The 11,974-nt window shown below is 67.4% G+C and overlaps 2 protein-coding genes across 6 annotated transcripts; both read left to right on the forward strand.

Moving 5' to 3' along the window:
* The first annotated feature begins 664 nt into the window (after positions 1 to 664).
* Positions 665 to 7,360, forward strand: PTGDS (prostaglandin D2 synthase). 4 transcript variants are annotated; one of them, XM_037798393.1, is made up of 8 exons: positions 665 to 762; positions 3,987 to 4,188; positions 4,883 to 5,022; positions 5,129 to 5,205; positions 5,667 to 5,780; positions 5,981 to 6,082; positions 6,585 to 6,610; positions 7,104 to 7,360. In XM_037798393.1, exons 1-7 carry the CDS (start codon positions 680 to 682, stop codon positions 6,608 to 6,610), a joined length of 744 nt encoding a protein of 247 aa, XP_037654321.1. In that variant the 5' UTR covers positions 665 to 679; the 3' UTR covers positions 7,104 to 7,360. The 4 variants fall into 4 exon arrangements, with proteins under 4 accessions (XP_037654321.1, XP_037654320.1, XP_037654322.1 ...); XM_037798392.1 differs by having other exon boundaries at positions 7,107 to 7,360; XM_037798394.1 differs by having other exon boundaries at positions 7,214 to 7,360.
* Positions 7,361 to 7,507: 147 nt separating this feature from the next.
* On the forward strand, positions 7,508 to 10,554 carry LCNL1 (lipocalin like 1). 2 transcript variants are annotated; one of them, XM_037798390.1, is made up of 7 exons: positions 8,316 to 8,561; positions 8,864 to 9,003; positions 9,442 to 9,515; positions 9,653 to 9,763; positions 10,015 to 10,116; positions 10,225 to 10,250; positions 10,410 to 10,554. In XM_037798390.1, the coding sequence occupies exons 1-7, from the start codon at positions 8,463 to 8,465 to the stop codon at positions 10,410 to 10,412; spliced, it is 555 nt and encodes a 184-aa protein (XP_037654318.1). In that variant the 5' UTR covers positions 8,316 to 8,462; the 3' UTR covers positions 10,413 to 10,554. The 2 variants fall into 2 exon arrangements, with proteins under 2 accessions (XP_037654317.1, XP_037654318.1); XM_037798389.1 differs by having other exon boundaries at positions 7,508 to 9,003.
* Positions 10,555 to 11,974: the final 1,420 nt, after the last annotated feature.

Genomic DNA, 11,974 nt, shown 5'->3' on the forward strand with positions numbered 1-11,974 from the left:
TTCTTAGTTGCTGGGGAATTAGAATAGCTAGAAGGAAGGAGCTGAAACGGTGGAGCTGTAACCCATAGCAGCCTTTGAAATTTGCTGTCTAGCTACTGGATAACTTGTAATTTGAAACTATCACTTCTTCTATATATGTTACATTTCACAATAAGGAAATAACTAAAACCATGGTACTGTAACTCATAATATTTTTGGAAATTTCCTGTATAACCACTTGTTAAATTATACTTTGAAAGATATTACCTTTTTACATACATGTTATATTTCATAATAAGGAAATAATTGAAACTGTGGAACTGTAACCCATAATATTCTTTAAAATTTGCTCTCTATTTGTTAAATTGCACTTGGAAAGTTTTCACCTTATGTATATATGTTATATTCTGCAATTTTAAAAAATATGATTAAAAAAAAACTAATCAGGCATGACTCCAACACAGCCGCCATCCCAGACGTTATGTCTTTTCTGGAACAAATCCACACAGCTCCGGCACTTGGTGTGCAATGACTGAACTCAAAGGCCTTTCTGTCCACACCAGTTGCCAAGGTGCTTGCGTTGCCCCCCAGGCAGGAAGGCTCGGCTGGGATGTGTGCAGGGCTCTGAGTCACCTGCAGGGCTGCCGGTTTTGAGTGGGGAACAGAGCAAGAAAGCTCTGCAGAAAGCCCAGGCAGAAATATGAACCACAGCTTCAGCGCCAACAGGAAAACCATGGTGCCAGCCTCCAGCCTTTGGGAGCAAACATGCGCCTCCTTCTGCAGGTAACTGCTCTTTAAGAAACAGCTACTGGGTCTGGGGACCGTGGGTGGCTGTGTGGCATCCCGTCATGAACGGGGTGTTGTCTGCCCGAGCTAACGCTAACTGGGCGCAGCAGCCGACTCTCATCAGGTGGAAAGTACACGGGAGACTGAGCTTGGGCGTAGCAAGTGGCTCAGACCCCGTCAACACAAACCCCTGCCCTTTGCCTCCTCCCTCCATCAGTGCCCATGGCCTCCTGGGGAGGTTTTCTTTTATAACCAGCTGTCTGGGGAAGGAAACACTCGAGCCTGGTATATAAATTGGGCCGTCATGATGCACTGGCACCAACCACCCCGGGGTGGACGGCCCCGGCCCAACAGCCTTGCTCGGGGGTCTCTGAAGGACGGTGGTGAAGTGAAACCTTCCCACCAGGAGGACCCTGAGTGATGCCCCTGATTGTCCACTTTGGCCGCGAGACGGCTGGAAGCACGGCTCCATGCAGATTCCATGGTGATGTTCAGGAAGGCTCCAACAGCCAGAGTACTTCTAGACCACCCATGGGGTCCTCACCCCAGCCCCTCGGGGTCCCAGGCCCCAGCCACGCTGGGGGAGAAGGGGGCCTGTCCCACCTGACTGTGAGCTTCTCCAGGGGTTTCCACAGGGAAGGGGGCATTTGTGAAGGCTCTCAGGGCTGCATTGTGGTCCCTGCCCCAGTCAGTGTCTGGGGAGAAAGGGGCCCCGCTGCCACCCGTTAGGGGTGGGAGACGGGCTCTCGGTCTCCTGCTCTGGGCGCTGGGTCCAGGAGCCCATGGGAGCTACTGTGGGCTCAAGACCCCGATGAGGGGGGTCACGTCTATGTCCCGGGCACTCCCCCCCACCCCTCCTGGCCCAGTACACCCCTCCCCACCCCAGGTCCCCCTGTCCCAGGACACCTCCTCCCACCCCCGTCCCGGGCCATGTCCCCACAGCTCTGAGACGCACTGTCCTGAGCCACCTCCTCCCCCAGAGCCTTTGATTTCCTGTCCTGGACCGTGTCCCCCCAGGCTTGCTCCCCGCTGACGTGGGAGGGGCCGTGGGTGCTCGCGTCCTGGCCAGGGCAGGTCTCCAGCCAGGCACCTCAAGGCCAAGGGGATGCCCAGCTCGGGCGGTCAGCAGGCAGAAGGCCTGGGTGCCTGCGTGGGTGTGTAGGTGCACCCCCCAGTTGGGCCCTCACCCAGGCCTTTCCCCCCATCCCCTCCCCACTCCCACCACCCCTCGGCCTTTTGCTGCTCTTCCTGAAGGGAACCCCCAGATCTGCTGCTGCGGGGCCAGGCTGGGGTCTGGGGCAGCCCGTGCAGGGGGTCCCGGTAGTCAGGGCTTCGCACACACGCGTGTGCACACACACACATGGCCCTGCCCAGCTGACAGACCCCCGCAGCCCATGCCCAGTGAGTACAGCTGCTCTGCGGAGCGGGTGATGGAAGCCACGACGGGGTGGGGGTGGGGGGCACCTCGGCACTGCTGCCTCTTTACTTTTACTCGGTGACCTTGTCTCTCCCCCACTCCCTCCTGTCAGCCTCCACCGAGGGTGCCGCCCAGCTGCCATGGCTGCCCAGCCGGCTCCCCCTCCAGGCCGGTCCCCCCCTGACCCCTCCAAGCCTGCCACCCACCAGTCTGCTCCCCGAGGCTGCCCTGCCAACTGAACCCCACAATGCCCGCTAAATGCACACATGCCAGCAGCCCCCAGGCTGTGGTCCTTGAACCCCAGGCCACTGGAGGAGCCCGTGGGCATCACTCCCAAGGCCCCCAGTCCCCAGCGAGGATGGAGGGCTGCAGAGCGAAGGGGCCATGGGGTTCAGGCCCCTGAGAACCCCATCAGCCCCTCACAGCTGGTTGCCCCCCAGCTCCTCCCACACAGAAACACCCCAATCATTCCTGCTCCGACAGGGCATTTCCAAACCCCCAGCCGTGCTCCCCGCCCCCCAGACGGGCAGCAGCCCTCACCCCCTGCCTGGGAGACAGATGAGGCCACACGTCCAACCCCAGCCTCCCCCAACGTCGTCTCTAAGTGCCGCGGGTCCGTTCTGAAGCCAGGGTGGGGGGAGGGGAGGTAGTGGCAGCAAGGGGGGTGGGAGGGGGATAGGTGGGTGGGTGGGTGACGGGGTATGTTGCTGGGAGCCCAGGAGACTCCAGGCCCCGGGACAGGTGCCTGCACACACCGGGTCAGCTGCAGACCTCGTCTGACCTCCGCCCCCAGGAACTCCTTCCCCACCGCTTCCCTCCCCAGGTCAGAGCCCAGAGAGGGGGTCTCAAAGAGGCCCAGGCTTCCCCGCCCCACAGGCCCCCACGCCTGCCCCACCCCTGGCCATGGAGCTGCATCTCCGCTCGCTGGGGCCTGTGTCAGGGACAGAGGGAGGAGGGAGCTCCACCTGCGGACCGGGCAGGGCCCACGAAGCCTGCGGAGACAGCCCATCAACCGGGAGGCTTCTGGAGAGACGCAACCTCTGCAGAACTCTCTGGAAGATGGGCAGGTGTCCTCGTCTCCCCTGTGGGGAGTGGGGAGATCCTGGAGCCGTGAGCAGGACCAGCCGCAGCAGCCCCAGCTAACAAGTCCCCACGGAGGCTCTGCAGCCTCGGAAATCGGGGTGCAGCCAGGCCAGCGAGGGAGAGTCGGGGTCCACACCCGGAGAAGGCCCTGGCTGAGATGAGAACCCCAGCAGCTGGCCAACGGCAGAGGATGGAGGGTGCTGGCCCCAGGGCCCCGGCAGCAGCAGATCCAGTCTCTTTACCTTGGCCCCAGCGTCCCATCACCATCCGGGCCTGCTGACCCTCCGGCACTAGACCCTAAGGCTCAAACGGGGCTTTGTGTTTCCTCTGGGGTCACCACACTTGGAGAGGGAGTGAGGGTCGAGCTCGGGAGATGGGGATGCGTGGGGGTCCAGCCTGGGGAATGGGAGTGACCTGAGACCCCACCGCTCCCACGAGGGCCTGCTGGGGCTGGGTGGGTGGCCCCTGACCAGGCGCGGGGCGGAAGGAGTCCAGGCGGCACTGTCTCTGGGACGGAGGAAGGGGCTGCGGCCGCCCCACGCAGCAGGGCCCAGACCCGTTCCAGGACTTGCATAAGCCGCCCTGTGGGGGACGAGGCTGCAGCTGCGCTCAGCGGCCCCGGCCCTCCCCCGGCCTCCCCCGCCTCCCCCCGCCAGCATCACGAGCTTCCCCTGGGCTGTCCTTGGGCACTGGGTGGAGGCCAAGCCGGGCCCATAAATAGGGGTCTCCGCAGCGCCCTCTGCTCCTCGCCTGCTCACACCGCTGACCCCAGGCCCCAGCTCCTGCCAGGCTCCGGGAGAATGGCCGCTCAGCGCGTGCTGTGGGTGGGCCTGCTGGGGGCTCTGATGGCCCTGCAGACCCAGGCCCAGTCCCCCAACCTCGGGCGCCAGGCCTCCGTGCAGCCCAGCTTCCAACAGGACAAGGTGATGCGGCTCCCCTGCTGCTCCCCACAAGGGACTGGGCCCTGCCGGGGTCGGGGACACTCTCTGGGGCGCGTCGTCTTCCTGGGAAAAGTGGGCGTTGAGCGGGGTAGAGGGCTGAGGGGGCGACAGGGAAGGCAGGAGGGCCCCTGTGCCCGGCCGATGGGAGAGGCCCTCCGGGGTGGGGGGGCAGCATTTCACCATCCCGCAGACCCCGCAAGCACGCGAGCACAGGTGGACGTGCGGGCACCCTCCAAACACTTCCATCCGTACGAGCGCATGAGATCCAAAGTAAAGCAAGCACGCGCCCCCACTCCCGGGGCGCCCGGACACACCCCTGGGTGGGAGCCTAGACGAGGAGGGCCCCGCGGAAGAGGCGCCCCAAACGGGGACAGGGGACGACCCGCAGAGGACCCGCCGGTTCCCGGACGCACGCATATGCACGCGGGGTCACGGAGCACACACACAAGCGGGGGAACGCGCGCTCGCGCCCAGAGCCGCGCAGGGACGCGCCAGTGCGCGGGTCCTCGCGTTTGAGCGCCCGCCCTGCGCCCACCCCGGATGCGCCCCGCACCTCCCCCCGGGGGCAGGGCGGGACTCGGGGCGGGGCAGGCACAGGGGGCGGGGGCGTAGGCGGAGGGGTCCCCCCGGGGGGCGCAGGGTCCCGGGCCCCCCTGAGCAGGGCCGTCCGCCGCAGTTCCTGGGGCGCTGGTTCGGCGTGGGCCTCGCCTCCAACTCGACCTGGTTCCGGGAGAAGAAGGCGGTGTTGTCCGTATGCAAGTTCGTGGCGGCCCCGAACGCCGACGGCGGCCTCAACCTCACCTCCACCTTCCTCAGGTGGGACGGCGGGGGTGGGGGGTGTAGAGTGAGGCCCCGCTCCCTTGACCTGGTCCGGGGACGCCCCCGGGCCCGCCCCCTGACCCCGAGGGTGACTTGCCCGCAGGAACAACCAGTGTGAGACCAGGTCGTTGCTCCTGCAGCCGTCGGGGACCCCGGGCCGCTACAGCTACACCAGCCCCCGTGAGTGGCCCCCGCTGGCCCGCCGGGTGGAATCCCCCCCAGAACTCGCAGCCCCCCAGCCCCGCGCTGCAGACCTCAGCGCCCCTGGGACCCCTGACCAGGACCCCTCAGCCCCCACCCCCGCTGCCCCCAGCCAGGTGGGCTTTCGGGCTGGGTGCTCTTTCCCACTGGTGTGGCGGAAGGTTTTGTGGCCAGGCTCTGAGCACCTTGATTCCCGGAGCCTGCCCGCTGCCTGCCCCCAGGGCCTCTGGCCGGTGAGGTCCCAGGTGGGCCTAGCAGCTCGGGGCTGCCACCTGCCCCCGTGCCCGATGGGGCGGGCAGGCAGGCAGGGGGGTGGGCGCCCCAGCTGCCAAGGGTCCAGGGAGGAGGGCACCACCTCCCCAGGGCCACGGTGGTGCAGGCCGGGCTTGAGGTTTGCGGGACTGGGACCCCCCGACGTCAGCTGCCCCGCGGGTTCCCAGACAGGGGCACTGTCCATGACGTGGTGGTGGTGGAGACCGACTACAGCCGCTTCGCCCTGCTGCTGACTGTCCACACCAAGGGCCCGGACCACGACCTCCTGGCCTCGCTCTACAGTATGTGCCCCCCCACCCCAGCTTCGTCACCCTGAAGTAGGTGCCCCCTGCCCACCCCAGCCTCCTGTGTGTCCCCCACCCAACCCCTGGTTGGCCCAGGCAAACCATGGAGGCACCCCAGGGGGGGTCCCCAAGGGGACTCAGGAGCAGGGTCTCCCCACCCACCGGGGCCAGCCCTCCCCTTCCCCTTTTGCCCACAGGCCGGACCCAGGACCCCAGTGCCGAGGTGAGAGAGAAGTTCTCCAGGTTTGCCAAGGCTCAGGGCCTCACAGAGGACACCATTGTCTTCCCGCCCCGAGCTGGTGAGGGCTGCTGATCTCCTCGTGGGATTAAGGTCGGATTAGAGGCGACAGGGGGAGGGGGCGAGGGAGGGGCTCACCCGGTCCCTCCGCCCACTGACCTGCCTGTGGCCCTGGGGTGGCCGTGGGGTGTCAGTCAGTCGTTCCTGACCCCAGGCCTCTGCCCGTGGCCCAGGGGAAGTGCCCCCCAGGGCCCCCTCCCCGGATCTGCCCAGCTCCCCCCGTGTCTGGCCCCAAATGCGGGGTCCCCCAGCTGGGCGCTGCCCTCGGCTCTGGCCTCCTCGGTCCTGGGGGGCACAGACACTGCGGGGACACAGGCCAGAGGTGGGGCTCAGGCAGGGTCCCCTCTGGTGTAGAGGAGCAGGGTTTGGGGGGATGGGAGGCAACGTGCAGTCGGGGGGTTCAAGCACAATCAGCTCTCCGGGTCGGGGAGGAGCCGGGTGGGGGGCCCTGCGGCCCAGGCCTGGGGCGCTGACCAGGGCCACCGGGGCTTCTTTCTCGGCAGATAAGTGCATGGAGGAGTCCAAATAGGTGAGTGAGGTCAGACCGTGGGCTGGCTCCACCCTGGCACTCACTCACTCATTCCTTCATTCATTCATTCATCCGCATGCACCCACCAGCATGCACTGCCTCCCCCAGGAGCCTGCAGTCGTGGGGTGGGGTCGGAGACACGCAGAATGGCCAGTTGCAAGGCGGGGGTCCCACAGCCGTCACCCTGGGCTCCCTGGGCAGAGCAAGCATCCATTCTGGGGGTCAGAAAATCCCATCCCGCGTGGAGACGAGGGCTGGGACTCTGGAGACGTGGAGGGAGGGGAACAGGGGTGGGGGTTTCCCAGGCAGACCACCAGAGAGGCTGGCCAAGGGGGAGGGGGCTCCACCTGCAGGGACCATCCGGCTGGGGGTCGGGGAGGCGGTGGGGTGGGGTGGGGGGAGGGGGGTCAGAGCGACTCTGGGCTGGGGCCATTTGCTGAGGGCAACATGGGGAGGGCACCTCAGGAAGGACTTAACCCCCACCCCCACCCAGCAGGGCCCGGGGCTCCCAGAAGTGGGGTTTGAGGACCCCTGGGCCTGCCTGTGGGGCAGGGAGGGGGCAGAATGTTGCCGCCCCCCCAGACCAGTCCTGCTGTCAGCCAGATGACCCCACCTCAGGACCGCCACATCCTGTCCTGCCCAGCGCTTTGCTCCAGGACCCCCGAGACCCCCGCCTCAGGCTCGCCCTGCCACCGCCAACTCCCCGAGCTCTTTTCCTGACTCTGAGAAGTAAACTGCGGAAGCAAGTCACCAGCCTGGGCTGTCTGTCTGTCCTCGCCGTTGGGCCCGGGGTGTGGCCTCCCCCGAGGGGCTTGGCTCCGTCCGCTCCCAGAGGGTGGCACTGCTCCCCGCCTGCTTTGGGCCTCTGCCTCCCACCCCCTTCTCATCGCATGTGACCAAGGGGGTCGGCAGAGGGCCCTCCTGTGTTTGTCGTGACGGGGGATGGGGGTCAGCTAAGGGGCGTGCCCCTCAGTGTCCCCAGCGACCCCACAGCGGGCAGTGAGCCCGCCGCAGCCCCCGCCTGCCAGCTCCAGCGCGGCCCATTCTGGGCTGGTGCCCGGGATGGCCCCTGGCCCAGGTGGGGGTCAGTCCAGCCCCCGCGGCTCCTAATCCCTTGGGCAGGGGCCCGCGGCCAGCCTGTCACCCTCCCGCCAGGAGAGGCCGAGAATGAGCGGTGGGTGTTGGACCCAACGGGTTTTTCAAGGTGTGGGATTAACACCCTCAGATTCAGCAGAGATAAGGGTTTCTGGGGGATGAAGGGGATAAGGCTGGGGTGTCTGTGTCCCCACGGTGGGACATGGGGAGCAGAGTGTGCTGGGGACAGGCCACCCCTACATCCCCTCCGGCCACACCTCAGCCGCCATGGGCCCCCCGCGGTCACTGGCCTGGCCTCTCCTTGCCTCCTGCTCACCCCCGCCCAGCGCAGTGACCCTCTCTGGCCCCTGTTCTGGACCCCTGTCATGGTGGGCGAGATGTTGGCCCCCAGGGTTGGTCGGCTCAGGGGCGAGGGAGAGCCTCTGGGTGTACTTCTGGGGGGTGGGGGGCTCCTCCATATCTCAGAGGGGCTCCAGGCCGCCCAGGGCAGGTGGGGGGGCCACCAGGCAGTCCCCTGGCCCAGAGGCCTGGCGGAACCATAGCCCCCGTCCGCTGCCCACTCCCTCCACAGGAGGAAACGGGGAAGGGGCGGGTCTGCACGGTCCTGCAGGGAGCAACCCGATCGGGAGGCTATCGGAGTGGGCTCCGGCCCAGGGCAGGCAGCCAGCCGCCCCGGGGCATCTCCGGGGCATAAAGGCCGGGCCGGGGAGACCCCCCAGCACCTCTGTCCCTCTGTGCCACCACCGCCCGGCCCACGATGCTGCAGGCACTGCTGACCAGCTCGCTCCTCGGCCTGCTCTGGGCAGCCCCGAGCCGTGCCCAGGTCCCCATCCAGGCCAACTTCGATGCCAGCCAGGTGTGCCCAGGCCAGCTGCCCCGGGCCTGGGTCTCCGGTTCCTGCTTACCAGTCGGCCTCTCCCTGCCGGCTCTCCCCGTCCCCGACCCCGAGGCCCCAAGCTGCATTTCACAGAGGGTAGCTGGGGGGCAGGGGGAAGAGCCCCAGTTGACTGCTGCCTCTCGTGGAGGGGAGGCAGCAGGGCCCCGCAGCCCACCCACCACCACCCCCCAGGGCTGCAGGGTCAGGGGCTACGTCAGGGCAGGCGTGGTGGGCTCCGCTCTGGGAACGGGCCCGTCCCAGCCCCCCGTGCCCTCCCGCAGTTCCAGGGCTCCTGGTACGTGGTGGGGATGGCCTCGGACGACCAGGGCTTCCTGGAGTCCAGGGACGGCATGAAGATGCCCGTGGTCCTGGTGACCGCCTTGGCCAACGGTGATCTCTCCCTCAAACTCGGGTACCCCACGTAAGTGACCCGTGAGCCCCTCCCTGGCTGGGCCTCGGACGAGGGCCAGGCTGGGGCCGAGGTCGGCCAGTGCGGAGGGACGTGTCCTGGCGTGGGATGGCCTGACCACCTGCCTCCGCCTGCGTCTCCCAGGAAGCTGTCTGTGTGTCTGTGTGTCTGTGTGTCTGTGTGGAGGGCAGACCAGGAGGCCCTGCGCCTCCCGACGGTGTCCTTGAGCCGACCCCTCTCCGCTCCTGAACCCGTTTCCTCACCTGGTAGCTCCCTCCTGGCAGAGATGGCGCGAGGGTGACAGGGCCAGGTGGGCTTGGCACCGCATGGCGGCGTTGGGGTCAGCCACGTCCTCGGACACCGGCAGGGGCAGGGCTGTCCAGGGCAGGGCAGGGCGAGCTGGGGCGGGGTGGGGGGCTGCTCAGGGGGCTGCCAGCTCCTGCTCCCCAGGCCTGATGGTGGATGCCAGAAGGTGGACACGACCTTCACCAAGGGCGAGGAGGACGGGCAGTTCAGCAACGCAGGTAAGGCTGGGCGGGAGGGCAAGGGGGGCAGGAGGCAGGGCTTGCCGATGGGGAGGCTGTGGGCACGGGGGGCTGTGGACGGGCTGGGGGCATCCGGGGCCAGTGCTCGCTCAGCCGGCCCCCGGCTCTGTCCCCAGCCATGGCGCAGACCGACATCCGCGTGTCGTACACGGACTACGTGCACTACGCCGTTGTGTACTTCGAGACGCAGAAGGCGGGCGTGCGCAACGTCTGGCTGCAGCTCTACAGTGGGTGGCGGCGGGCGCCCGGGTGGCAGGGCAGGCCTCTCCCAGGGGTCCAGGCCATGTGCCCGGCCAGGAAGCTTGGCCTCAGGGGCAGGCGGGACCCCAGTGTCCCGGGGTGTTTTCTAGGACCTCGGCGTCTGTGGCCGAGACCCCGGCACCCCCCATCCCAAGAGGCAGCACCCCGAGGCCCCTTACTCCCCACTCCCTCCCTGTGCCGCCTCCATCCTCATCCTCACGTCCCCTCCTGCCCTCAGCCCGCAGCCCGGACCTGTTTCCCGAAGGCGCCCAGAAGATGCAGCAGTTGGCTCCCCAAGTGGGCCTGAACCCCAGCCAGGGTGCCCTGTTGGCCAAGACGGGTGAGTGCTGAGGCTGGAGCCCCAGACCCCAGACCCGACTGGGAGGCAGCACCAGGGGCGGGCGGGCGGGGGCGCGCGGTGGCCCCTCAGCCTCTCTGTCTCCCGCAGACCAGTGTGCCGATGTCCTGTCCCAGGTGAGTGAGGCGGGCGGGGCGGCGGGGTCCTCCGGGGGTGGGGGGAGCCAGGCTGTGAGGACGGCGGGAGGGGGTGTCGAGGCCGCGGAGGGCGCTGGGGCCGAGCGCACGCGCTGCGCCTTGTTTTGCAGTGAGGGACTGGGGGGTCTTGTTTTGCAGTGAGGGACCCCCCGGCCCAGGAGAGCAGAAGCCCGCTGGGGGGCCGAGCCTTGCCCCGGGCTGCTCCGTGCGCCCACCCCTCTCCAAAGAGCGCCCCTTTCTCTCCACACCCCCAGTCCCCGAGCACAATAAACTGTCTCCGCAAGTTCGCGTCGAGTGCTTTTCTCGGGCGGGGAGGCGGGGTGGGGGCGTCCCTCCCCCTCCCTCCGGGGCCTGGGACCCCCCCCCCCTCACCAGAGCGCGGCCCCCTGGACTGGAGCTTGGCCCGCGCGGCCGCCTCCTCACCAGCCGACTCTGCCCTCTTGGCCGCGGCTGTCGGTGGACCTGGGAGGCCCCCGGGCGCCCCCCGTTCTCCCGACGCCGACGGGCTCGCCCGGCCTCCGCGGAGCTGGGCGCGGACCCGGGACTCGAACCCGCTCCCAGGACAGTCGCGCCCGCTGCTGCGGGAGACCGATCCCCCGTGCGCCCCTGGGCCGCGCAGACGCAGCCACGGGCTCGGCCTCCGGGGTCCTCCCAAGCGCGGCCCGGAGGCTTTCCCGGGCCCCAGTGTCCCCGGCGCCCCGTCCGCGCACCCCGCACCACCCCTGGCTCAGGCCGCCCCCGCCAGGCCCCGGCGTCCCTGCTCGCCCGGCGCCTCACGTCGGACCCAGGCCCTGCTGCCAGGAGGAGGGGGCACTGCTGTCCTGCCCTTGCCCCATGCAGGGGAATGTGTTTATTAAAGACGCATCCCGAAGAGTCTGGGGGGAAAATACTGGGGGTCCTAAAGTAACAAAATAAAGCAAAAAAAAAAAAAAAAGATGTAAAATTGTCAAAATGCTGATAATTGTTCAACCCGGGTGACGGGTACAGGGGCCTTCCCTGTTAGAAATTCTTCTCTAGGTTAAAAACTACACGGGGGGTCCTGCACACCCGCTTCCCTTGTCGGGGGCCTCTGGGCCGGGAGGCTCCGGGATAAGGGGGCCCTGGTCGCCGGCCCCCACTCCCGCTGGGCCCTGCGGCTGCTCTGGCCTCGCCGGCTGGAACCCCAGGGGGACGGACCGGCCACTGGGCGCACCTGAGATGGCCAGGAGGGAACTAAGGAAGGCGGGGGCCTGGGGGCAGAGAGGCCCCTGTGACCTGTGGCCTGGGAAACCCACCCCCCTTCTACCCTTTCTCCTGAGCCTTGGGCCAGGCACCCTCACTCCTCCAGGACGGGTCTGCTGGGCGAGGAGAGGATGGGGTGGAAGGGCCGCCAGGGACAGGGAGTCAAAGCCGAGAGGCCGCGAGGCCCGGGTTCCTGGAGGCTGGCACAGCTCCCCAGCCCCCACCTGGCTCTGATCGCCCCGCCTGCCCTCCCCCCACTACTGTCCTTCCCAGGAGGGGTCCCAAGTGGGAGAGGCAAGGCTGCCTCAGGGCCATGGACACACTCCCCTCAGAGGGGCTCCCTCCGGGTAGGGGTTGGGGCCAGCCCCAGGAGGGGTCACGTGGCCCCCTGCAGTTCAGCTCCGGCCTCACGGGGCAGCCCCCAGCCAAGTCTCTGTTCCACTGGACACCATGTCCTCTTCCCGGAGGGCCGCATCCCTGCC

This window comes from Choloepus didactylus, chromosome 10 (assembly GCF_015220235.1).
Source record: "Choloepus didactylus isolate mChoDid1 chromosome 10, mChoDid1.pri, whole genome shotgun sequence".
Taxonomy (NCBI): domain Eukaryota; kingdom Metazoa; phylum Chordata; class Mammalia; order Pilosa; family Megalonychidae; genus Choloepus; species Choloepus didactylus.